The 26,364-nt window shown below is 44.0% G+C and overlaps 1 protein-coding gene across 1 annotated transcript; it reads left to right on the forward strand.

Annotated features, from left to right (window-relative positions):
* Nucleotides 1–484: 484 nt before the first annotated feature.
* camk2a (calcium/calmodulin-dependent protein kinase II alpha) lies at nucleotides 485–24,552 on the forward strand. Its single transcript, XM_041952262.1, has 18 exons — nucleotides 485–546; nucleotides 3,276–3,370; nucleotides 8,158–8,217; nucleotides 10,348–10,402; nucleotides 12,384–12,449; nucleotides 12,677–12,749; nucleotides 13,985–14,087; nucleotides 14,192–14,275; nucleotides 14,375–14,469; nucleotides 18,207–18,329; nucleotides 18,427–18,510; nucleotides 18,963–19,005; nucleotides 20,698–20,738; nucleotides 21,473–21,521; nucleotides 21,765–21,840; nucleotides 22,150–22,244; nucleotides 22,370–22,598; nucleotides 24,074–24,552. The coding sequence occupies exons 1-18, from the start codon at nucleotides 485–487 to the stop codon at nucleotides 24,075–24,077; spliced, it is 1,437 nt and encodes a 478-aa protein (XP_041808196.1). The 3' UTR covers nucleotides 24,078–24,552.
* The last annotated feature ends 1,812 nt before the right edge of the window (nucleotides 24,553–26,364 follow it).

Consider the following 26,364-nt stretch of genomic DNA (forward strand, 5'->3'; position numbering starts at 1 on the left):
GTGTGTGTGTGTGTGTGTGTGTGTGTGTGTGTGTGTGTGCGTGCGCGCGCGCGTGTGTGTGTGTGTGTGTGTGTGTGTGTGTGTGTGCGCGTGCGCCCTGGCCTGTGATTGGCTGATGGCAGAGAGTGGGCGGGCAGGTGGAGCGTCTGAAAGCATCGCTCTCTCTCTCTCTCCCACAGATCAGGACAGAAGACAGGAGACAGAGAGACGCAGCTCTCCTCACTGCTCTCTCCATCATCCCTCCATCTTCTTCCTCCTCCTCCTTCTCCTTCTCTTCCTCCTCCTCCTCTTCCTCTCCTCTGTCCAGAACTCCATCTCTCTGCTTCTTCTGCTTTTCTTCTCTTTCTGTCTTCTCTCCTTCATCCTTCAGACAGACAGAGAAACAGACAGGTCTAACTCTTGGCCTTCTTCATCGCCATCACCATCATCACCCTCAGAGGAAGAAGGACAGGGAGCCCCCTGACCCTCGCCCCGCTGGGTCACTATGGCAACGGTCATCTGCACTCGTTTCACCGAAGAGTATCAGCTGTATGAGGAGCTGGGCAAGTAAGTATCATCATCATCATCATCATCATCATCATCAAAGTACCCGAGTACATCTAATGATGAAGCACAGTATTGGTATCACAATTCTAAATATATTATTTTGGGATTATTCTATATTTCTTGTGTATGAGGGCTATTATATGAGTATTAATGAATGTGCTTTTTATTCTTATTTATGTTTTATTGTTGGATGTGTGGTGACGTCTCGCTTCATATATTTTATATCTGATATAAAAAGATATATTTTGTAATTGCTATCCTCTTTATTATTTCAGTATAATTTGAAGTGATATTTAAATATTATAATGATATACTTCTGTGCAATTTTAGCATATTTATGTCTACATTTAAATGTATATTTATTTATTTAGATTATTATTGTTGTTGTTGTTTTTGTATGTTTACTTAGTTAATTTGTTTTAATTATTATTATTTCTAATAATTTGTCAGCTATAATCATTATTTTTATTGATGCTATTATACTGATGTACTGGTAATATGGGGGGCATAATTATTATTGCTATTTCAAAATTAATGATCAATAATTAATAATATATGTATCATAGTTTTTTATAAAGTGTCTATTTTCTTTATTTTTGAGAGTTTGTTTCATATAACAGACGTATGAAGTTGTTACTCTTAACAATTATGGATTCAATGATAATTGACGAGACGAAGACGTATTCAACTATTATGACTTCAGTCAGTTGTGTTATAGATCATTTCTGCTTTATTGATTGTGATCAGTCGCTGATCAATAACGCCAGATAGATAGACAGATAGATACAGGGATGGATGGAGGGATGAGTGTATCACCCTTTTGACCCCATCCCACTCACCACCCACACACACCAGCACATACACGCACACACACACGCACACACACACGCACACACACATAATGCCAGGTCTCTTACATAATGTGATGGTGGGTGGCAGAATACAGCTTTCATAAGAAACACAGACACAGAAAGCTTTCTGTAAAAACTGTTTCAGTTCCAAGGATGAATCTGATCAGGAGGAAATTCTTATCAATATCTGTTTTGTCAATATAGCATTTATTGATCACACTGCCCTGTTCTCTAAGCAGTAACAGCTGGTCTGAGAGACAGATTTAAGACTGAATCTGAGCAGCAGAGGTGGACTCTGGATCCTGACTTCTGGCTCCTACACCTCCTATATCGTATGTTTGATCAGAGCCTTTCTGTCTGGTCAACGTCTTTGTAACTGCACACCTCCACTTTGTATGTTAGACGTCTGTAGTCCGCTCACATCACCAGGCCAGTGGTACCAGTACCACTAAAATCCGCTTTGGCAGCAGCACCAGTATAAGTAGCACTAGCACCTGCAGTTGAACATCACTAAAGATGAATATGTTGTCTGCACTCCGTCATGTGAGGTTTTCATATTTGCTTTAATTCAAACACGCCAGAGTTTGACGTGTGAAGCATTAAAGTTATTCAGAAAGACAAACGCTGTTCATGAAATCATTAAAACATGAGACAACGACGGCGGTTTACTGATAACGCTAACCCAACAACACTGAGAATCTGCAGCCATGCTAGCAGCTACACAGCACAGTGCTTTGACATAATGCTAACATGCTCACAATGACAATGCTAACATGCTGACGTTTAGCAGGTCTAATGTCAACCATGTTCACTATCTTAATTTAGCATGCTAACATTAGCTAATTAACAGTAAACATGAAGTCCAGCTGAGTCTGATGGGAACGTCATTAGTTCTCAGGTGTTTGGTCATTAACCAAAGTGTTGGACAGATTAACATGCTGACCTGATGATGGCGCTAGATGAAGTGTCAGAGGATCAGTAAGGATCCATGCAGTTCATCCTGAGGGGAACATGAACGTCTGAACCACATTTCATCACAATCATCCAACACTTGTTGAGATGTTTCAGTCTGAATTAAACTGGTGGACAGACTGACAGACACAGCCATTGAGCTAACGTCTGGCTAAAACTAGCACATTAAATCAATTAGAGCATTTCAGACAAAATCGTCTGTACAGTCATTTTCATTCAGTCTGTGATGTCTTTAAAGTTAAGTGTGTCGTGACTGAGCATCCTCCCAAAACATCGCTAATGCTAGGTAAAGCTAGCTAGTAGCTAGTTTAGTTAGCATTAATAAACGGTCAGTGAAGTTAGAGATTTTCAAAAAGGTAAAAGGGGGTATTTCTAAAACCAAGAACTAAACAGCACATTTGTGTCATTTAATTTTTTAGATTCAACTAACTCAAGCCGAATTACGCTAGCTAACAACATTATCAAAACAATTAATTACTATGCAACAAATTATTCTGTTCCAACAAGAAGCTTTTTGTTATAGCAACAGATTTTATCTTGGAAAACAAAAATGTAGCATGATGACTTAGTAACAACATAGCAATTACTGTGCAAAATACACTGATTTGGTAAAAAAAAAAACAGGGGGGGGGACATCTAACATTTTGCTAGAAAGTGAAAAATGTCGTGTTGGAATATGAAGATTTTTTTTGAATGAGAAAAATATCTCGTTAGAACATAAATAATATTGTTAGAACTCATAATAGAACCCATGTTCTATGACAAATATCTTCTTAGAACATGAAAATTATTGTTAGACTGCTTGAAAATGGAAAAATATCTTTGAATAAAAAAACATCTTAGAATGTGAAAAAGGTTCTTGTTGGAACGTGACACTGTTCTCTTTGTCTCCTGTTGCGTTTCCAGGGGAGCGTTTTCAGTGGTGCGACGCTGCGTGAAGGTGCTGTCGGGCCAGGAGTACGCCGCCAAGATCATCAACACCAAGAAGCTGTCAGCCAGAGGTGAGGACCTGTAGGAGGACTGCAGACACCACACATACCTGAGCCTTGGTGTTAGTGGGTCAGTGAACTGAAATGGGCGGGTCCTGGTGTGAGTAGGGGGGTCGTTTACCCACCCAACCATCATATGAGTCCTCAGGTTCACAAGATAGCTAGGCGGGTCTATGATCCCGCTAGAGGACAAATACCGGAGACTTCCCACCAGTCCATTAGAACTGAAGACGCCTGGATGAGAGGCGAGACGTCTTCTAGAACCGTAAGCAAGGCCAGCTGCCTTCTGGAGGCACTTAGAGGTACCCTGACCTGGATCAATGAGAATCTCCACAGACTGTTTGGTTAGCATACAGTTCATATAATACAGATATAATATGTGCAGGTTGTGTTCAGTTAGCATAATGCTACACTTTGCTAACTGTAGCTGCAGTTTGTGCCGCCACAAACCGTCTTTCATCGCCTGCTCCGGTTTTCTCTGAACGACAGCAGCCGGCTGTCAAACTGCCTCACCTGTCTCACATTGGTCCTCTTCATCCTCTGCCGAAGGGTTTGATGGAGGTTTAGACCAGCAGACAGATCAGACCAGATCAACAGGGTGTTTACTGTTGGATGCTAATGACGAGCTCAGTTTCCTGTTCAGCTCCTGAGGCTAACGATGGTCGGAACGATGGCTAAACATCATCCAGGGTTCTTGTTGTCACTTGATGTTTTCACGTACTGTTTTCTGTGTTCTGTGTTTCCATGGCTACGAGATAAAGGCGTTGAAGTCGGCTTACCTCGTTTCCTGCCTGAATGTTTGTCTCAGCTGTTTTGTTTCTGCTGCCAGTCAAAGTCTGAGTGCATCGTAGATTCGTTTGGTTCGTGAATGATCAGATTACATCAGAGACACAGCATCACTCATGAAAGACGCTTGTTTTTAATGAGCCTTTTCCAAAACATAGAAAAAGGTAGCACATCCCAAGTTATGAAGACAGTTTGAAGTATTCAGGTTCAGGGCAGAGTTAATGCCCAGTGGCCAGTAGGACCCAGCTATACTGGAACCAATCACTTCTTGTCCCATGGCTCTAGATCCAGGTTCTGGTCCCAACTATAGAGTATCTAACACTAGCCCAGTACACACACTGTGAAACCTCATGAAACATTGTTCGTGGCCGTCGTTTGATGGAACCTGTTCATTTCCCTTCAGAGGATCTGAAGGATGATCCTCCATCCTGAAGACTCACATTCATGTTCAGGGGTTCCAAAAGGTAACAGGAAGTCCCAACATAAAAACGAACACAATCAGTAATGAAAGTAATGAAAGTGTGAAAGTAATGTTATCAGTAATGAAAGTAATGTGCCGCTCATTAAGTCCATGTGGTGTCACAGTGTGTGTATAGTGTGTGTATAGTGTGAGTATAGTAATTATGAATTCCTTCAGTTGTTCACCTCTGCCACCTCTGCCTTTTCTGTGTGTGTGTGTGTCTGTTGCTTAGCAACAACTTGTAAAGTTGTCGTTGAAGAAGTGTGTGTGTGTTTGTGTGTGTGTGTGTGTGTGCGTGTGTGTGTGTGTGTGTGCGTGCGTGTGTGTGTGTGTGCGTGTGCGTGCGTGTGTGTGTGTGCGTGTGTGTGTGTGTCTGTGTGTGTTTGTGTGTGTGTGTGTGCGTGCGTGCGTGCGTGTGTGTGTGTGTGTATAGTGTGTGTATAGTGTGTGTATTGTGTGTGTGTGTGTGTGTGTGTATAGTGTGTGTATTGTGTGTGTGTGTGCGTGCGTGTGTGCGTGCGTGTGTCTGTGTGTGTCTGTGTGTGTTTGTGTGTGTGTGTGTGTGCGTGCGCGTGCGTGCGTGCGTGCGTGCGTGTGTGTGTGTATAGTGTGTGTATTGTGTGTGTGTGTGTGTGCGTGTGTATAGTGTGTGTATTGTGTGTGTGTGTGTGTGCGTGTGTATAGTGTGTGTATTGTGTGTGTGTGTATAGTGTGTGTATTGTGTGTGTGTGTGTATAGTGTGTGTATTGTGTGTGTGTGTGTAACACTGCAGTGGTATCAACACTGTTATGATCACAGTAATACTGACAGTCATGTGACCTGGTGTCGACCCTGGACTCCTGAACTCATCACTAATTCATTCACAATAAAACAATAATTAATCCTTAACTCCAGTAAATCAAACCGGGCTGCGACTAAAACTAGTTTCATTGTTCTTCATCTGTTGATTTTTTTTTTAAAGTGCGTCACATTTTCCAAAAATCTTCATCAAAGATGTTAATGTTGTGATCCTGTAAGACGATGAAGAGGAGAAAACGCTCACAGTGAAGCTGAAGCTGGAACTGAAACACCTGAGCGACGATCAGAATGAAGCCATCTCTGTACGATCAGCTGTTTGACTGCCTGCTGTGACACGATGACGATGAAGAGGAAGACGCTCCTGATGAAGACGTGCTGTCTGACAGCAGAAAACAGCAGTTTGTTCTTCTTCACACCCTCAGAGGGTCCATGTGTTCAGATGCCAGATCACCTCCTCCTCCTCGTCTTCATCATCCCTTCATCTGACTTCCTGACTGCTGCAGCCTGCAGCTTCATCAGTACTTTACTTCCTCATTCAAGTACCACAGTGTAAAAGTACTCATTACATTACAATTAAAAGTCCTGCTTTTAAAATACTACTCAAGCAAAAGTACACAAAATACATAAACACATAAGAAGTATAAACTTACTTTGTAATCAGTCTGAGAAGTAACTAAAGCTGCCACATGACTGTAGTGGAGTAAATCAAAACACTGGAAAGTGGAGATACTGAAGTAAAGTATTTTTACTCATTTAACCTGCCTGTCAGAGTCCTGATAGCGCCCCCTACAGGCTGCAGTGCTCATTACAGCCACAATATGAGCAAACAGCAGGCTGATGATTAGCTAACAACAACAGTAATTATACTAAAATAAGAATAATAACTTTCTGTCTGGACTTACTATTACTTCATTATGGAGTATTTTCATCACCATCATCATCATCGTCGTCTCTCTCTGAGAGTCAAACACCATCTGAGCAGTTTGTGTTGTTGGAAATGAAACCGTCAAATGTTCTTTAAATCAACAGTCTGTGTTTGCTTTGTATCAGAGTGTGTGTGTGTCTGTGTGTGAGTGTGTGTGTGTCTGTGCCTGTGCCTGTGTGTGTGTGTCTGTCTGTGTGTGTCTGTGTGTGAGTGTGTGAGTGTGTGTGTCTGTGTCTGTGTGTGTGTGTGTGTGTCTGTGTGTGTGTGTCTGTGTCTGTGTGTGTGTGTCTGTGTGTGTGTGTGTGTGTCTGTGTGTCTGTGTGTGTGTGTCTGTGTGTGTCTGTGTGTGTGTGTGTCTGTGTGTGTGTGTGTGTATCTGTCTGTGTGTGTGTGTGTGTGTGTGTGTCTGTGTGTGAGTGTGTGTGTGTGTGTGTGTGTCTGTGTGTGTGTGTGTGTGTGTGTCTGTGTGTGTGTGTGTGTGTGTGTGTGTGTGTCTGTGTGTGAGTGTGTGTGTGTGTGTGTCTGTGTGTGTGTGTGTGTGTGTGTGTGTGTTCAGCCTGGTGTTTGTTAGCTCTTTGCTTCATTTCTCTCTGATTTGAAGGATTCCTGCTCTTTGAACATGTTCAGATCTGATTTCAGATCTGATTTCAGATCTGTTTCCAGCTCTGATCTGTCTGATGCTTCATCAGATCTTCACAGCTGATTCTCGTTGGCTGCCGGACGCTCGTCACCTCGCGGAGTCGCTTGTGTTCGTTCAGCTGAAGCTGATGCGGGATCAGTCCCTGCAGCTCTGCTGGGGGTGAATGGAGAGGTTAAACTGAGCTGGGTGCTTCATCACAGCTGCCCTCAGGGACAGGTCAGAGACAGGTCAGAGGTCAGAGACAGGTCAGAGGTCAGAGACAGGTCAGAGGTCAGGGACAGGTCAGAGACAGGTCAGAGGTCAGAGACAGGTCAGAGGTCAGAGACAGGTCAGAGGTCAGGGACAGGTCAGAGACAGGTCAGAGGTCAGAGACAGGTCAGAGGTCAGAGACAGGTCAGAGACAGGTCAGAGGTCAGGGACAGGTCAGAGGTCAGAGGTCAGGGACAAAGTGTCCATCCACCTGATTTAAGAACATTTCCAACTGTGAGTGGAAACACCAGAAACTCAAAAACACCTCGAACCTTCCACACACACGTGTTCTGTGACGTCTGAGGTGTGAAGCTGTTGAGAAAAACTGAAAAGAACAAATGATGACGTCAATGAAGATGACTGAAACGTCCATGAGACACTTTTTCTTTGTGTATTGACCCTCAAGGCCACCGTACTTCTGTCTTCTTCTTCTTCTCTTATTAGCTTTACTGTCTTACTTCTGGCTGATTCCTTCTCCTGTCTTTAATACTAACATTAGCTTTTTTAAGCCCTGAGCAGTGTCTGCAGGTATTCATGTCAGGCCTTCAGAAACACTGTCGTGGAGCTCGTATAAAGCCTGAGTGATGGTCGCTGTGCTCCCTGCTGCTCACTGAGTTTAGCTACATGTTAAATTAATTCAAATATAATGAATGAAAACGCCTCAGATGAATGAATCATTCTTCTTAAAGCAGATCAGTGCACAGAGTTGACCTGCACTCAGGTTAGCATCTGTGCTAACTTTAGCAGTGCGTTAGCAGCCTGTAGCAGCAGAGCAGATCTCTGTTCTGATCTGATATAATCAATCAGGCGACAGAGGCAGATGTCATGGCTCTGATTGGTTGATATCAGACAGTCTGAACCTTCACCCTGACAGTGAACTGTCTTTTGATTCCTGATCAATGACTCTGATCGCTGATCGATGTATTTCTGTGTGTTGGCAGATCATCAGAAGTTGGACCGCGAAGCTCGAATCTGTCGTTTACTGAAGCACCCCAACATTGGTGAGTACTTCTACATATACTGGAGGTACTACTGCTACCAGTGCTACTGCAAGTATTACTGTTACCGCTGAGGTTCGTAGTACCGCTGTGGTTCGTAGTACCGCTGTGGTTCGTAGTACCGCTGAGGTTCGTAGTACCGCTGTGGTTCGTAGTACCGCTGAGGTTCGTTGTTGAGCACGTTTCAACGAGGCCGTTAAAAGCTCTTTACATCGACAGGAAACACACTGAGACAGGAAACACTCAGTGAGATGAACGTTACTGCTGGTCAGTCTGAGCAGAGCAGAGTCGTACCTGTTCTTCAGATGAGATTCAAACCAGTTTAGCTTTGTACCAGAAGCCCCCCCCCCCACATTGTAGTGTGCTGTGGTTGGCTGTGTGGAAAGCAGCACTGAGATCCAGTTAGACCAAGACTAAAACTCCACTGTCTGTGTTTGAGTGGCTGTCATTAAAGACCTTGACAAGAGTCAAAATCCTGACTGAAGAATCTGTTTAGGTGTCGAGCTGCTGAAAACCAGGTGTTTCAGTGACGGTGTTTGATCTGAGTGTGGACTTTGTCAATTGTTCTTTTTGAAGAGAGAACCGTTGACTGTTAGCAGACGATCTGACGTCCTGCAGGTAAGGACATTATGGAAGAGTATGCTGACTGAATAGAAGTACTGTGGACCTGCTGTATCAGTGAAGGTAGTGGACGTATGTTCAGGCTCTGAAAACCTGCCGACAGCAGTTAATAAAACACCGACACGATCACTGTTCCAGTCAAAGGACTGAAGGTGTTTCTCTGCACAGATTCATAATGAAGCAATCCAGCATGACGCTCGAGACTGATGTGGAACAGAAAGTCTGTCTTTCTACTGCTTCAAAATACTTCAGAATACTTCAGAATACTTCAAAATACTTCAGACTGAAAATCTGATCACATTCACCAGAAAACAAACTCTGTCTTTATTAAAGTGGAAACAAACTGAACCAGAGTCAGATGTTCAAATATGACCTCACATGGACCCAACCAGCCAATCAGCAGGCTGCAGCTGAACCAAGCGTCCAATCAGAGCTCTGTGTGGGCAGCTGATGCTCTGCAGATACTGAGGAGTGTTACGTAACTGTGTGTGTGTGTGTGTGTGTGTGTGTGTGTGTGTTTGTGTCGCTAGGCAACAGTGTCCTTAGGTGAAGGCATCAAAACCCTCTCTCCTCCTACACACACACACACACACACACACACACACACACACACACACACACACATCAAATCCCACTGCTGTACTGTGTGGGAGTGTTTCGAGAGAAAAACCTGATTATTTCTTTCTGAGTGCTTCACACAGGTGTGTGTGTGTGTGTGTGTGTGTGTGTGTAGGCAGCAGCTTCTCTTTCCTCTTGTTATATATTCTATTATACAATCTATACAGAGTTTGTACATTCAGAGCAGAAACAGTCGTCATGATAATGTGCTGCAGATGAAATACTCCCATCGTTTACTGCAGTACCAGTAGTAGTACCACACTGAAAGTACTCCTTCCTTCATGCTGAACATGTGATTGGATACATGTTGCGTGTCCACCTGAGACTGCTGCCCGTCACGTGTCGCCTCGCCGCGTTCATCGGCTTCATGAACAGATTCGTGGATTCTGTTGCTGTTTTTTCTGGTTGTAGTCTCAGCCGCCTGCTGACACAGTGTTCAATATTTTAATATATTTTTGTTCCACTGAGTCTGGCTCAGCTCTACTTTTTTATTTTATCATTATTACAAATGATTATTATTTTATTAACAAGGCATCACATTTTAACAGGTGGTCACATGTTCTGTGTGTAAAATATGCAAAGTAAGCAGTAACTATACTTGTCGAATAAAGGAAGTAGCCTCCAACGTTTTCCTCCGCACTGCAGCGGAAGAGTAAGAAATACTCGAGTGAAGTACGAGCGAGTACAGCCAGCAGCTCCACGCAGCTCTGACATTTTATTAAAGCCGGCGGATCGTGGTCTTCGTGCTTCAGGTGGATCAGTTTCAGGTAACGGTTAGCATAGCATCTACGCAGCATCTTTTCTTCTTCTGTCTCGTTAGCTAACAGCACGTCACCAGTTAGTCCATCCTGTTGATTCATACATGTTCAATAAAGTTTTCTTTCTTTCCTTCAGTTCGGCTACATGACAGCATTTCAGAGGAGGCGCACCATTACCTCATCTTTGACCTGTGAGTCCTGCTCTATTCTACTCAGTTCTATTAAGTTCTACGATACATGTGATGTTGTTCCAGTCATGTGATGTCATGTCCTGTCACATCACATTATATCTCGTTACATTATGCTGTGTTTTGTTATTATAAATCGATTATTGTCCACTTGTGTTACTTTGTGTGCCACTTTTTACGTTACATTATATCACATTACATTACATAATGTCATGTTACATTACGCTACAGTTTGTTGTGTGTTACATTATGTTATGCTGTGTGTTATGTTATACCGATGACACACTGTTATACGCTGTTATGTTCTTATTGTTATAACAAAGGTGCTGTAACTCAGACAGAGCAGGCAGGAGTCGAGTAAAAAGTCCAAAAGTTGAATTAACGCTTCACAGAATGTGCAACAGATGGATTTATGTGATTCACAAAGAACTGCAGAGATGACTGAGGAGGAAAAGGCCAAATCCAACAACTCACAGGGCGCCGACAGGCAGGACGTGGACCGAGACAGCTGATGGTTTGATACCTGAGCACATTAAAAAAAAACGATAGTAAGGAAGGCAGGGAAAAGAGATTAAAATAAATACTTATGCCATTCTGCAGAGGTCTCCGTCGTTACCACGGGGATAAACTGACAATTCAACGAATAGTGGGTGGAAACACTGGTGCTTATATACTGTGGCGGAGCCAGACCACACCTGTCAGCCCTGCCCTGCCCTGACAGACAGGAGACAGAGGGAGGGGGCAACACAAAGACACAACAGGAAAAGGAGGGGAAAACTGCACATCCCCACAATTATAATGCTGAATCAGCTGAATGAATAAAGGCATACTCAGCAGGATTCTCCTAAAAACATCCCATAGACTCCCAGAAACAGAATCCCCCCGAGTCGACCCAGCAGAAGTGTGTGGTGGGGTATTGATCTGTAGAGATGCTGCCCCTGCCTCTTTTTCTTATCTTCATCGGGTCATTTCTTGGCATCAACCTTTGTGTAGGAAGTGACCCGGTAACCAGCCGGGTTTACAAACAGTAACAACAACTTCCTGCACGGCGGACTTTAAGTTCGGTTACAGATGTTTTTACGTGACGCTTCGCTTCCTGGAGTTATTTCTGATAGTGTTGTATTTAATGTGCTGCTGCGTGATGTCACATTTTTCGTATTACGTTACGTTGTTTTACATTTTGCTACACGTCATTTTTTCATACGATGCTTTGATGTTTTGTTACAATTCATTGTGTTGTGTTATTTAATTTTATGGCTCACAGTTCACACGAACAACAAGTCAAAAAATGAAACGTTAATGAATAATTATTACATGTATTAAAATAAGTTATTTACTAAATAAATCAAATCAGTCAAATCAAAGTAATGAGTGACATCAGTGATGGTGAAACACAGAATCAAAGACAAAACAAGGCAGACATCACTGAACGTTACTTTACGTCACATTTTATTATGTCGCTTTACTTTACGTCACATTTCATCACGTCACATTTCATCACGTCACATTTCATCACGTCACATTTTGTTACGTCACGTTTCATTACGTCACATTTTGTTACGTCACGTTTCATTACGTCACATCTCTTTACGTCGCATTTCGTTATGTCACATTACTTTACGTCACATTACTTTACGTTGCATCACTTTACGTCGCATCTCATTACGTCACATTTCATTGCGTCACATTACTTTACGTCACATTACTTTACGTTGCATCACTTTACGTCGCATCTCATTACGTCACATTTCATCACGTCACGTTTCATTACGTCACATTTCATCACGTCACATTTTGTTACGTCACGTTTCATTACGTCACATCTCTTTACGTCGCATTACTTTACGTTGCATCACTTTACGTCGCATCTCATTACGTCACATTTCATCACGTCACATTACTTTACGTCACATTACTTGCTGACAAAGTCAACGACTTGTTCAGGAGTCTCCAGGTTTTCCACGGTGCTTTCTGTCTCTCGCAGGGTAACAGGCGGAGAGTTATTTGAAGATATTGTAGCCAGAGAATATTACAGTGAAGCTGATGCCAGGTAAGAATCACACATCCCTGTTTTCATCCATTAAACTGTCAATCTATCTTCTTCTCATTAGACTTTTCTTCCTCCTCTTCTCCTCGCTCTTCCTCTTCATCACTGATATGTAGACACTGATCCAGGAACCGTTTTATGTTTAGTCCAGTAAATGTTGGCTCTGCATTTGAACACATTCATGATCATCCCAGACACATGACCTCTGACCCCTGTCTCTCTGTGAACAGCCACTGTATCCAGCAGATTCTGGAGGCGGTGCTACACTGTCACCAGATGGGCGTGGTCCATCGAGACCTGAAGGTACCTGTCTGTCTGTAATGTTCCACAGTGTGCTGCTCAGTTTGGTTCATAAGAATAATTTTGGTTTTATTTTGCAGTTTTCTAATCATCAAATCTCATGTTTGCACTCAGACCAACATCTTCAGTCCATCTCAGTACTTTCTCACTTCCTGTCTGTGGCTCTCAGCTCCAAACCCATTGGTTCCTACTGAAGACATAAAGACCTCACAAACATTCAGCTTAAAGTAGACTTACAAATCATGTCCCAGTCACGTGACACAAGGTGAATCAGGCAGCTGAGAGCATTTGAAACAACATTTTACATAAATTAGCTTTATTCCTGACAGTTGAAATGATTTCTATATATATATAACGGTTAGCTGTGAGTGTATTTTGAAGTATAAGTCTGGTGTTATTCTATATTCTTAATCATCTCATGTACGGGGCAATCGTATCTGGACCAACAACGTGGTGGTGATGCTCTAGTGAGTATTTGTTGCAGCAGGATGGTGTGTGTGTGACTGAGGAAGAAGATTTATCAGGCTGTGACACACGCAATACTTGTTAATAGATGCATTCACTGTTGGATTCAGATTTACAGACAAAGGAGACTAACAGTCATCTGATTTTCAAGTGTCAGGATAGTTTAAGTCCTCTCTTCTACTCTGTCTTAAGAATATTTTTAAAAAATAAGGAAAGATGGAGGATTTAATTAGTATTTATACCATATTTTCACTTATTGTTAGGCGGCACCCTCTAGAGGCTGTCGTAATTATGACGGGAACAAAGGAGGAGAACAACAAAGAGGAAGGTGGGGTGGATGGATGGTCAAACAAACCCAGGACTTTCAGCAAAGCCACTGCTGTTCATGTTCCTGTGAAACCCAAAGTCAAACACGTCAAATCGTGTCCTGTGTGGTGACTGTCTACAAGCCAGCTGTTGTATCACGTCAAGACATTTTCTTTATGCAGCCAAAAACCCAAAGTTGAGCCTTGGATATAGTTTCATCTACTGAACAGAGACCACATTCAGTTCCAGGAAGAGTTAATAATGAACAGGACATACAGTACCTGTTCAGGTGCGGGTTACTCAGTGTAACAGGCCTCTTTCAGTTCTTTAACAGCAAATTACTTCAGATTACTTCACTTTACTGCAGAAGCTTTTCCAGATCACGCAGGTCCTGTTAGCATTGTTAGCCTCTCCCATGCAAACTGATGGGCAGAGTTAGCATGTTAGCATCTCTTCTGTGTCTCTAGCCAGAGAATCTGCTGCTGGCTTCTAAGTCTAAAGGAGCGGCGGTGAAACTTGCTGACTTCGGCCTCGCCATCGAGGTGGAGGGAGACCAGCAGGCCTGGTTCGGTAAAGACCTCACAGATACTAATAATGCCGTGCTGCTACTAGACTTTATTATATTTTATCTTATTTTACTGTACTTTGTTGTTTCTTCGTGTGTGTGTTTACAGGCTTTGCGGGGACCCCTGGTTACCTCTCTCCAGAGGTTTTGAGGAAGGACCCGTACGGCAAAGCAGTCGACCTCTGGGCTTGTGGTCAGATTCGTCTCTGCTCTACTGTTTCCTCCACTGCTCTACTTCTTTCCTTTCTTCTTCCCTTTCCTCTCTGAGGTGTGTTTCTCTCTCTTACTTCAGGTGTGATTCTCTACATCTTATTGGTCGGTTATCCTCCATTCTGGGATGAAGATCAACATCGTCTCTACCAGCAGATCAAAGCTGGAGCTTATGATGTAGGTCCCATGACTCTTCACTGCTGTCACATGACCCTTCACCTTTGTTACGTGACGTTTCATTAGATTACAGTTACTTAGCTGAGACTTTTATCTCAAGTGACTTCAGCCATGTGGCTACAACCCAAAAACTGCATGAATCATGTGAGCACATCAGCTTCATCAGATATCATGAACTGGTTCAAGCACGACATTTAGAAACAATTGAGAGAGACAGAGATTGGCCAAGGTGCACTGTCCACTGTTGGGGAACCAGGAAACAGTCTGGATTGTGTTGAGTGGTAGTTCAAGATTTCACGACATGTCAATGAAATTTGCATCATTGAGTCTTCATAGTTGCCCCCCCTCCATACTGAGGGATTGTCAAGATGATTTGTAGTAGCACAGTGTAGTGGACTGGCTGGGGTAGTGGTTTGACTAGGTCCTGAATGTCTAGGTCTGAGCCATTAGCGGCACGATGGGCAAGTACCTGTGTCTTGAATCAGATTCGAGCAGCCACTGGGAGCCAGTGTAGGGTGTGGAGGAGCGGTGTAGTGTGGAGAACTTGGGTGGACTGAAGACCAGCTGGGCTGCTGCATTCTGGATAAGCTGCAGATGTCCGATTTTACATGCAGGACACTTGCCAGGAGCCAGTTTCAGTAGTCTATACATGAGATGACAAGAACCTGGACCAGAACCTGCACTGCCTCCTATGTGGAGAACGGACGTGTCCTTCTGATGTTGTGGAGAATTAATCTGTAGGTGCAGGTTGTTGCAGTGATGTTGGCAGTGAAGGGCAGTTGGTCATCCAGAATGACACCCAGGTTCCTTCCAGTCTGAACCAGAGACACCACAGAGACCACGGTGTTAGTGGAGAGGGCCTGGATGGGAGATGACTTCCCTGGAAGAAAGGGCAGCTTGGTCCAGTCCAGATTGACCTTCAGGTGTGCAGACATCCACCAAGAGATGTCAGACATGCAGAGATTCATGCCACCACCTGAGTTTCAGACTGTGGAAGAGAGAGAATCTGTTGCGTGACAGTTCTGTGAGGGTGGAGGATCTGGTGGTTGACTCTGTCTGCTGGAAGGCCGAGCACAATGATGGAGGACATGGAGGCTGCTCGAGTGTGTTCTTCTATGACACCAAGGAGGGCAATCCGAGGCGAGTGGCCTGCCTTGAATCCAGACTGGTGGAGGTTGAGAAGGTTGTTGTTGAGGAAATGTACAGAAAGTGGAGTAACGACAAAACTCTTGAGTGTTTTGGACAGAAGCAGAAGAAGTGAGACACGTCAGGTATTGATTGGGATAGAGGGATGAAAAGAAAGGTGAAGGAGATGAAGAGGTAGATGTAAGAGGTGGAGTTGGCAGGTTGGTGTGGAAATGAAGAGTCAGCTGCCTTTTTTACCAAGTAGTGATCAAAGTCACTCATTAGTACGGAGGAGAGGGGTGGGGGCATCACGGTGGGTCATGAAGGTCGATCCAGCGACAGCCACATGACCCTGCACCTCTGTCACATGAATCCATGGCAACATCCCATTTCTCTTAATTGCATTCGTTTCCCTCACTTGCGTCTTTGCGTCTCCAGCACTAACAAATAAGTATGAAACACTTTTATTAACACACATGAGAATTAGTGCTGTCGTCTATATGATCAAACATGTTCCACACGTACTCGGAGGCTGTTAGTGAGATTTATAACATAACTAAACAGGCTGTGGATGAAATAAATTCAACTGAAACATGACAGATCCCCATATTTTCCAATATGGCGCCACATGAGTGCCAGCCTGTTGCAGCAGCTCCGTCGGTTTTTCTTTGTTTTAGTGTTTTCTCGTGTGTTTCTTCTGTTTTTTCCGTCACTAGTTTCGGTTGATCGTGCATTACCTAAGGATGTACAACTGGTGAGACGAGTGTTTTACTTTTTACTCTTTTCTGGACTTCATCGGGAGATCCTTTCAGCCACGGCTCCATTGTTTACACTTGGGACCTGCTGTTAGCGCTGTGCAACACCAGCGTACTCCAAACGGAAAGACCGGAGATCCCTGTGGAGATACGGAGACGGAGAGGGGGATGCAGAGCTGGAGTTAAGTGGACAGGCGAAGATGGTATAAACCATCCATACCGTCTCTTATTTTGGGAAATGTCAGATCTCTCCTGAATAAGATGGAAGAGCTAACGGCGCTAACCAGACTGCAGCGGGAGTATCGGGAGAGTAGCTTCATGTGCTTCACGGAGACGTGGCTGAACGAACTCACGCCGGACACACATGTTGCTTTGGATTATTTGGATTATTTTCACCCTCTGAGAGCGGACAGGCGAGTGACAGACAGCAGTAAGAGGAAAGGGGGGGGCATAGCGATGTTTGTGAACAACAGATGGTGTAACCCAGGACACCTCAGTGTGAAGGAGCAGCGCTGCACAAGAGACACTGAGCTGCTAGCTGTTAGCATTCGGCTGTATTACCTGCCGAGGGCGATCTCGCATGTCATCGTGATAACTGTGTACATCCCCCCTTGGCCGACGCGTCAGCAGCATGCGAGCTCCTACACACTGTGGTCTCAAAGCTGCAGACATCACACCCCCAGGCCTTCCTCCTCATCTCTGGAGATTTCAACCATGCTTACGTGTCTTCACCTCTCCCCACCTTCACCCAGTCTGTCGAATGTCACACCAGAGATGATAAAACACTGGACTTACTGTATGGAAACACCAAGGATGCTTGCAGCTCTTCACCCCTCCCCCCACCGGGCAGATCTGACCACAACCTGGTTCATCTGCTACCTGCTTACACACCTTTGGTGAGGAAAACAATCATTAGGTATGTGAAGACATGGACAGAGGAGTCCAGGATGGCACTGAGGGACTGTTGTGCAGTCCTCATGGGGAGGACATTGACAGTTTGACAACATGCATCACAGACTACATTAACTTCAGTGTGGACGACACTGTGCCGACCAGGAAGGTGTGGTGTTCCCAAATAACAAACCCTGAACTGAAAACCCTTTTTTAAGTCTGGGGACAGAACTGAGTTGAAGCGGGTGCAGAGGGAGCTGAAAAGGGAGATCAGGAGAGGCAAGGAGAGCTACAGGAGGAAGCTGGAGGAGCACCTGCAGGGGAACAACGCCAGAGAGGTTTGGAGGGGCCTGAAAACCATCTCAGGCCACAGCAGCGACAGGCAGGGGCCCCAGAATCTGGAGACCAGGAATGGGCAAATGAGCTGAACCTGTTTTTTATCAGGTTTGATTCTACCCCTGTTCCCTCCCCCAGCAGTTCACCTCCTGCCTGTAATACCCGAATTTTCCCAGCTGGGGACTAATCTTATCTTATCTTATCTTATCTTATCTTATCTTCTTGTATTATTCTTCTTTGGAGAACATAACGTTGAGCTCGACACGTCTGAATTACAGCCATTCATTGCAGAATACTGACAGTTAAACAGTTTCGCCCCCACCTCGTTCAAATGTGCCAGCTGTGGGGGCGGAGTCTTCATACCGTTCAGTTGAAAGAAGGGAAGGATGCACTCATGTATCCTCGCTCCTGGCTCCTCCGAGATTAAGAGAAATGAGATGCACCCATGACTTCAGCTCTGTCACATGACCCTACACCTCTGTCACATGACCCTACACCTCTGTCACATGACTCTTCATGAAACTTGAACTCTGTCACATGACTTTGCTTTGCTTTATCCATAATGTTGAAGCTCTTCCTGGTTAGTTCACTTTTACTCCTTACCTCCTCTCCTCCTCTTCCTCCTCTTAGTTTCCCTCTCCTGAATGGGACACCGTGACTCCTGAAGCCAAAGATCTCATTAATAAGATGTTGACGATCAATCCGTCCAAACGGATCACAGCGGCCGAGGCCCTCAAACACCCCTGGATCTCTGTGAGACGCTGTTATATGTACTCGTCAATATGTTTATACAGTATTTATATCATATATATATCGTCATGGTGATGATGATGTGTGATCTTCCTCCCAGCATCGCTCCACGGTGGCGTCCTGTATGCACAGACAGGAGACGGTCGAGTGTCTGAAGAAGTTCAACGCCAGGAGGAAACTCAAGGTAGGCTGAGCTCACAGGTCAGAGGTCAACACAGTCACAGGTGCTGCTGTGATTAACGCCACCCCTCAGTGTAGAGGTCTTCAGGTTCATGAACCGGTTGGCTGCTGCTGCTGGTGGAGGCGTGTGTTCTGGGGGTCACCTGCAGTTCTGCTGCCCTCCAGCTCCGTCAGCGGCTGCAGCTGATGGAGCTGATTGAGATACAGACAGATTGAACTGTCTGTGAACACAGACAGGAAACACGTGTTGATCTGGATCAGTGTGACTTCACTTCATGTGCAGATCTCTGAGGATCCAGAACAAACCTCCAGAATCCACTTAGTGAAAGAGACTCTTCAGAACCTGAGAATCTCATGTTTTTCATTTTCCTTCCCTTTTTCTTCCTTTCTTCCCTCCTTCTGTCTGTCCTTGTGTCCTTTCCTTCCTTCCTTCCTTCCTTCCTTCCTTTTCTTCAGGGAGCCATCCTGACCACCATGTTGGCCACCAGAAATTTCTCCGGTAAGTCCAGTAGCTTCTCGTCTCCTCCTGGGAGGTCAGAGGTCAGAGGACATGAAAAGTCATGTGACAGAGGTGAACAGGCTCCTTGTTTCCTATTCATCATCAGGCGATCACATGACTTGTGTGCATTGTGCTGCGGAATCGGAGGGTTTGACCTTTGACCTACAGGTTTATGTTACAGAAGCAGAGGTTAATGCTCAGAGACCAACCAATCAGCTGCCGGTATTCACACAATTAACAGATTAACACTGAGTGTGTGCGTGTCTGTGTGTCTGTGTGTGCGTGTGTGTGTTTGTGTGTGCGTGTGTGTCTGTGTGTGCGTGTCTGTGTGTGTGTGTCTGTGTGTGTTTGTGTGTGCGTGGGTGTGTCCCTGTGTGTCTGTCTTTCTGTGCATGTGTGTGCGCGCGTGTGTGTGTGTGCGTGTGTGTGTGTGTTTGCAACAGCTGCTGTAAAGTTTCAAACACACTCAGGATACCTCAGATCTATAGATAGACTGGAAACCACCGACAGAGAGAGACGGGTGGAGAGAGACGGGTGGAGAGAGACGGGTGGAGAGAGAGACGGGTGGAGAGAGACGGGTGGAGAGAGAGACGGCTTTTATACATATAATTTATGTCATATAATTACGACATAAAATAAAAAGAATAATAAAACTGTCGGCTGATAATCAAATGCAGGACTGACAGAATTCAGTTTCGTTCAGTTCGAGGACAATAAACAGAAACTGAACTCCATAAAACACGGGACGGTTTCTAAGTGACGCTGAGACAGACGCCGTCAGGCAGAGAAACTGATCTGAGAACTGTGACTCAAATATTATTGATTGACACAAACAAAGAGTGAATCTGAACCAGCTGGTGAATCAGAAGCTCAGCTGCCGTCCTGCTGGTCCACTCAGGTGATTATCAGAGGACGAGCCTCTGGACTCGGCTCACCTCTGTCACCTTTATCAGGTGTTAATACCCACCAGTAATGTGACAGCGCTGTGGGTCGTTGACCAATAGGAGCACGGCGCGCTCTTAACGTGTAAACATGGAGAAGTGAATGTTCATATATGTCTTAGTGTCTAATGATCTCTGTGAGGGGGGCCCCCGGGCCCCTCTGAGGGGTCCAGCAGCCGACCGAGGGCCTGAAAGCGACCTGCAGCCACAACGCTCAGGAATGTGTTTCTGCTCTCCAACTATCTCAAGCTGAAACTAAATTTGGCCTCAACTCTCTCTGACTGACCCTCATGTGACGCCGGGACCTCTCCCCACCTGTCTGTCTGTCTGTCTGTCTGTCTGTCTGTCTGTCACACTCATGAACTGTCTGCCTGCACACTGACAGACAGAAGACAAGTCCGACAGTCAGAGTCACAGACAGGAAGCAGCACTGGACTATTTCAGCATTTTTGTTGTTGAAAAAGAGACTTTTGTCTTTTATTTGACATATTTTAAATTTCCACTCTTCTGTAAATTTCTTTTTCCACTTTATTTCTTTCATTTTTGTTTTTTTTTTTAATATTAGAACTTTGTTTTCTTTGGAATCGCGTCTTTCCTTTATTTTGAAGTGTTTCCTGTCAGATTTCTCTGAGGCTGAGAGGCTCGTAGGCAGCGGTTGTCGGTACGATGCCGTCTCTTCTCTTCTCTGCGTTCGTTCCTTTCTTTCTCACTCTGCTGCTTTTCTTTCTCTTCATTCTCATCCCTCGTTCAGGAGGAAAGAGTGGAAGCAACAAGAAGGCCGACGGAGTCAAGGTGACGGCTCCGTTATATTATTATCATCAGAAGACGGCTGAGGATTATTGTTGTTGTTGTTTACATGTTCCCCTCAGGATAAACTGTAATAACTTTATTGATCCTGTTCATCTAGCGCCACCATCAGGTCAACATGTTAATGTGTCCAAATAGCTGCAGAACGTTCCCATCAGCCTCAGCTGTGCTATGTGTTCACTGCTAATTAGCTAATGTTAGCATGCTAACACACTACACTACGGTGGTGAACATGTTAAACATCATGCCTGCTAAACATCAGCTGTTAGCATTGTCTTTGTGAGCATGTTAGCATGCTGACGTTAGCATTTAGCTCAGCAGTACAGCCTCACAGAAGTGCTAGCATGGCTGCAGACTGTTTAAAGGAGACATTATATTAACGCTGTATGAATAAAGTCTTTACATGAGACATTATGTAACTTTATATCAGTACCGTTGAAGCGTTTTAACGAGCAGACGCAGACAGAAACTGCAGAAACACTTCAGGGACGAGTATCTTCCCTCTGATTGGCTCATGTATGATCAGTCCCACTTCCTTCTTGAGGTTTGGCAGCCAATCAGAGGCTGACTGTGACAGCTGAAAATGAGCTGCAGCCTTTCTGGTTTGTGTGGGCGAATCAGCATCAACGGTCTGACCTTCAAATTAAAAGCTGAAGAAGAAATCTGAGTGAAGCATCTTCCTGTGACTCATGGAGGTGTTGTTGTTGTTGTTGCTGTAGGAATCATCTGAGAGCACAAACACCACCATCGAGGATGAAGATACCAGAGGTACACACACACACACACACACACACACACACACACAGAGGACTGTTCATTAATGATTGACAGCTACTGAAAAACATGAAGAAGCTTCAGCTGAGATGATAAAATACAACTGGCAGATATGATGATACCTGTCTGTCTGTCTGTCTGTCTGTCTCTCTGTCTGTCTGTCTGACTGTCTGTCTGTCTGTCTGTCTGACTGTCTGTCTGTCTGTCTGTCTGTCTGACTGTCTCTCTGTCTCTCAGTGAGGAAACAGGACATCATTAAAGTCACTGAGCAGCTCATTGAGGCAATCAGCAACGGAGACTTTGAGAGCTACACGTATGTAACACACACACACACACACGCATACACACATGCCACACACACACACACACGTCACACACACACATACACACACACACACACACGCATACACTGACATACACTTACACAGACACACATGCCACACACACACACAAACACACACTCTCACACACACACATAAGATAAGATAAGATAAACCTGTCTGTCCTCTCATTAAAACCCGTCTGTCCTCTCATTAAAACCCGTCTGTCCTCTCATTAAAACCCGTCTGTCCTCTCATTAAAACCTGTCTGTCCTCTCATTGAAACCTGTCTGTCCTCTCAGTAAAATGTGTGATCCGGCTGTGACGGCATTTGAGCCCGAAGCTTTGGGGAATCTGGTTGAAGGCCTCGACTTCCACCGCTTTTATTTTGAAAACTGTGAGTTGACCAAACTTCCTGCATGAGTGACTCATTGTCTGGTTTAGAACTTATTATACCTGGTGTCCATGAGATGTCCACCTGTCTCCAGTCTTGATTCAGTCTTTACTTCCGTCTGTCCTCAGTATGGTCTAAGAACAGTAAACCAGTCCACACCACCATCCTGAACCCTCACATCCACCTGGTGGGGGACGAGGCCGCCTGCATCGCTTACATCAGAGTGACGCAGTACATCGATGCCAACGGGACGCCTCGCACCGCCCAATCAGAGGAGACCAGGGTGTGGCACCGCCGTGACGGGAAGTGGCAGATTGTCCATTTCCATCGATCAGGCTCCCCCTCCACGCTCAACAAGTAAGAACAGGTCAGAGATCAGTTTTAAACAGGTCAGAGATCAGTTTTAAACAGTCAGATCAGATCAGTTCTGGTAGCAGTAGGAATAACAACAGATTAGAAAAATACAAAAAACTAAATAAAAGCTCACTATATGTGTGTGTGTGTGTGTGTGTGTGTGTGTACATTTTATACAAAGAACTGTAAAAATATGTAAAACAATATATATAAAAATATAATATATATAAAAATATACTGTAATATTGTATATAAAGTAATATTGCAGAAGATAATTAGTGTTTGATAAATCACACATTAACTGGTGCTGCAGTTGAACTCTGACAGCTGATGAATGAAGGACCTGTGGTAGTTCCTTCTTACAGGGTGGATGCAGCAGTCTGATACTGAAGGAGCTGCTGAGGGCCCCCACTGTGTCATGCAGGGGGTGGGAGGGGTTGTCCATGATGGATGTCAGCTTGGCTAACATCCTCCTCTCACCTCCATCCTCAGTGGTGTCCAGAGGACAGTCCAGGACAGAACCAGGTCTCTTTCTGTCCCTCTCAGAGCTTCCACAGCCCCAGCAGACCACTGAGTAAAAGACTGCAGAGTCAACCACAGAGTCATAGAAAGTCCTCAGTCATGTCCTACATACTCCAAGGGACCTCTTTAACCCATTCTATACAGGACATCACTGTTAGTGGACCAGTCCAGTTTATGGTTGAGGTGGACACCAGGTATCTGTACTCCTCCAGGATCTCAGTGTCCAGACCCTGGATGCACACCGGTGAAGTCTGTGGTTCTTTCCTGCAGGAGTCTGTCACCATCTCTCTGGTCTTGTTGATGTGCAGGTGGTTCAGTCCACACCAGTGGACAGAGTTAGTGATGAGGTCAGAGATCAGTTTTAAACAGGTCAGGGATCAGTTTTAAACAGGTCAGAGATCAGTTTTAAACAGGTCAGGGATCAGTTTTAAACAGGTCAGAGATCAGTTTTAAACAGGTCAGGGATCAGTTTTAAACAGGTCAGGGATCAGTTTTAAACAGGTCAGAGATCAGTTTTAAACAGGTCAGAGATCAGTTTTAAACAGGTCAGGGATCAGTTTTATTTCTGTCTACAGTCAGGATCATCGGTTTGATTTCACAGACAGTCAACATTTTCATTTTCCAACAGTTGAATGTAACTCAGAGTTTAAACATTAATTCTGTTTTCTGTTCTCATGAAGATCTTTTTTTCAGCACGTTTACAACCTGCAGTGTTTACTTTTATTTGTCCACCATGATGATGATGATGATGTTCAGATCTTTGCCTTCTTCATCAGTCAGCAAACATTATTCTAACTATAAAACGCTGAGCTGTAACAGTGTTTAAATCTGAGCTCTGTCGAGTCTCAGCCATCCCATAATGTGTCAACGAGTGAGTGACTTCACCAGAACTCTTTATTTCAGAATATTTTTATTCGTCTGTTTAGTGATGTTTTCGTGTTTTTCTGTCCGTCCAGTTAACTTCCAGAGTGGGTGGGTCTTCAATGGGGCCACCGTCACCGTGACAACTGATTGATTGACAGCAGGCCAGGTGTCTGACACCAAACCTTCAAGATTTAGTTTGAGAAAAACGAGACGGAGGAGGAGGAGGAGGGCGGGGCCACACAGCAGCGAACCGCACAACCAATCGATCACTCGACCAATCAGCTTCCTCTCGTCTGCTCGTCTGGACTTCGCTTCAGCCACGCCCCCTTCTGATTAACCAATCAGCTGCACAGCACAGATTGTAATAATGTGTGAAAACCTCTTATCTCCAGCTGTTTGTAACTCCCTCCTCCAGGATGATTGACAAGACTGACGCATCCTTCACACCTGACTCAGGTGTGAAACAACCTTTAAACTACCTTTAAATAGTTAATTAGTTCTTTATTTCCCCCTGAAAAAAAAACAAAGATTTTAAAAGCTTTTAATTAACAAACGAAGCAGAATTGAGGAGATACGTGACTTTCCCTTAACTAACACACTGTTAATAAATATTTGAGTCCACTGATGAAGAGTTTGTGTTCAGGCATGAAAGGATTTAAGTTTGAGGGAAATATTTTCTTAAGTTAATTTTATTTTTTGGAATTAATGAAATTTTAATTACCAACATTAATTAACAAATGATTGAACACTAATGACTAAAACTGTCGCAGAACGGTTTCTGCATCAGTTAAGAGTTTTTTAAAGGATAAAACCTATGAAGATTTTTTCAATGAGTGGATTATAACACATTAAGAGCTTTTACATCAAAATTATTCTGTGAATATATAAAACAATCCCTTAATATGTTCACTGATACTTTATCAAACTCAAACATTTAAAAGTAAATCTGAACTCAGACCATGAAATCAGCTGAAGCCTTCAATTAATGAACAAACTCACGGCTGGCTTCGTTAGTGATGACTCACCGAATTACTGACGAGCTCTTAATGGGTTTCTGCACTAATTAAGAGGCAGCGGCGTCAACAGGACGAGTTCTGCTTCCTGGAGATACGAGATTTCCACTCGACATTATTCGACCCGTTATCTCCTGATCCCGAGCAGGCCTGTAACCCAAACACCTTTTAGATTTACTGTGTTCCACTTATTCTGTTCAATGTTCAAAATATTTTCATATTTTACGTTTTTATCTCCCAGAAACAACAGAAATCTAAACAGCGAACCTTCACAACAAAAGCACAGAAATAATCAATAATTATAACATCGACACAACAAAAGACGTGAAGATCAAACTGCTGAATATCTGAAGAAACTATTCTTAATGTTAAAGTTCTCTCAGCTGGATGGAGTCTACGGCTGGTGTCTGATCAGCCCTGATCACAACTTATTGATCACTGTAATAAAACGCCGACATCGCGCTCGTCGTCTGTTTTCACGCAGATTTTATTCTTGTTTTCTTGGTGAGATAACGAGTCAGAAACCGACGACGTGTTGTTTGACGCTCGTCTCTCTGCTTCCATCGGGCTCGGAGAGCTTCACAAGCTTCCGTCGCTCTCCGACCTGCGATCTTCCATGACCGGCCACACCGCGCACCCCCACCGCCAGGCGTCCTAACCGGGAGGGCCTTAACGAGGTACCTTAACGAGCCTCCCGGCCTCATCACGGGAAGAAACTTTAACTTGTTTCAGATTTGGAGGCAGTGGCTCTTCCCTGAGAGGAAGAAGAACCAGATCCAAGACAGATTTCAGTCTAATTCGAGTTTAACGCCTTTAAAGTTTCTACAAATTAATTTAAAACTATCAAAAAAGTCTCAAATAAACTGATGACTCACTAAAATGAGTGAAACACACTGACAAAGAATCAGAGTTGTTAGACAGCCAATCAGAATCAGCGACACAATCACTCATCATCTGTTTCTGGGACCAAAAGAAACTCGTCAGTACGGAGTCCCAGAACGGACAAAACAACTGATGGGTCAAAAGTTTAAATTGATTATGAATTAATGATAAGAAGAAGTTACAGCTCAGGAGTACAGGACAGAGATTTTTCACATGGTTTTTCAGATCATCCTTCAAATTTGGATATTAATTAGGGTCATTAACAGCTGAACAAATATGTTTTTAACAGAACAGTAACTATGACAACGAGTTCTGAAGCATGAACTTCACTGAGCTGACGACTATAAACGTGTCTGACTTTCTTAAATGGTCGTAAAAATTCAGCCTCGTTTATATGGTGAAATTGATGATGATGCTAAAGGCTAAAGGGCTAAAGGTTTAGCTTTGAATTGAGTCAGGAAAGAAAAAAAGCAGCACAAAAGCGGATT

The sequence above is a fragment of the Chelmon rostratus genome, chromosome 14 (genome assembly GCF_017976325.1).
Source record: "Chelmon rostratus isolate fCheRos1 chromosome 14, fCheRos1.pri, whole genome shotgun sequence".
NCBI classification, from domain to species: Eukaryota; Metazoa; Chordata; class Actinopteri; order Chaetodontiformes; family Chaetodontidae; genus Chelmon; species Chelmon rostratus.

Excerpts from the sequence above, each read along its gene's own strand:
- camk2a (XM_041952262.1), top strand. The coding sequence starts at position 485 with ATGGCAACGGTCATCTGCACTCGTTTCACCGAAGAGTATCAGCTGTAT. Across the intron at positions 12,750-13,984 it reads TGGTCCATCGAGACCTGAAG|CCAGAGAATCTGCTGCTGGC; the intron begins GTACCTGTCTGT and ends CTGTGTCTCTAG. Across the intron at positions 18,511-18,962 it reads ACGCCAGGAGGAAACTCAAG|GGAGCCATCCTGACCACCAT; the intron begins GTAGGCTGAGCT and ends CCTTTTCTTCAG.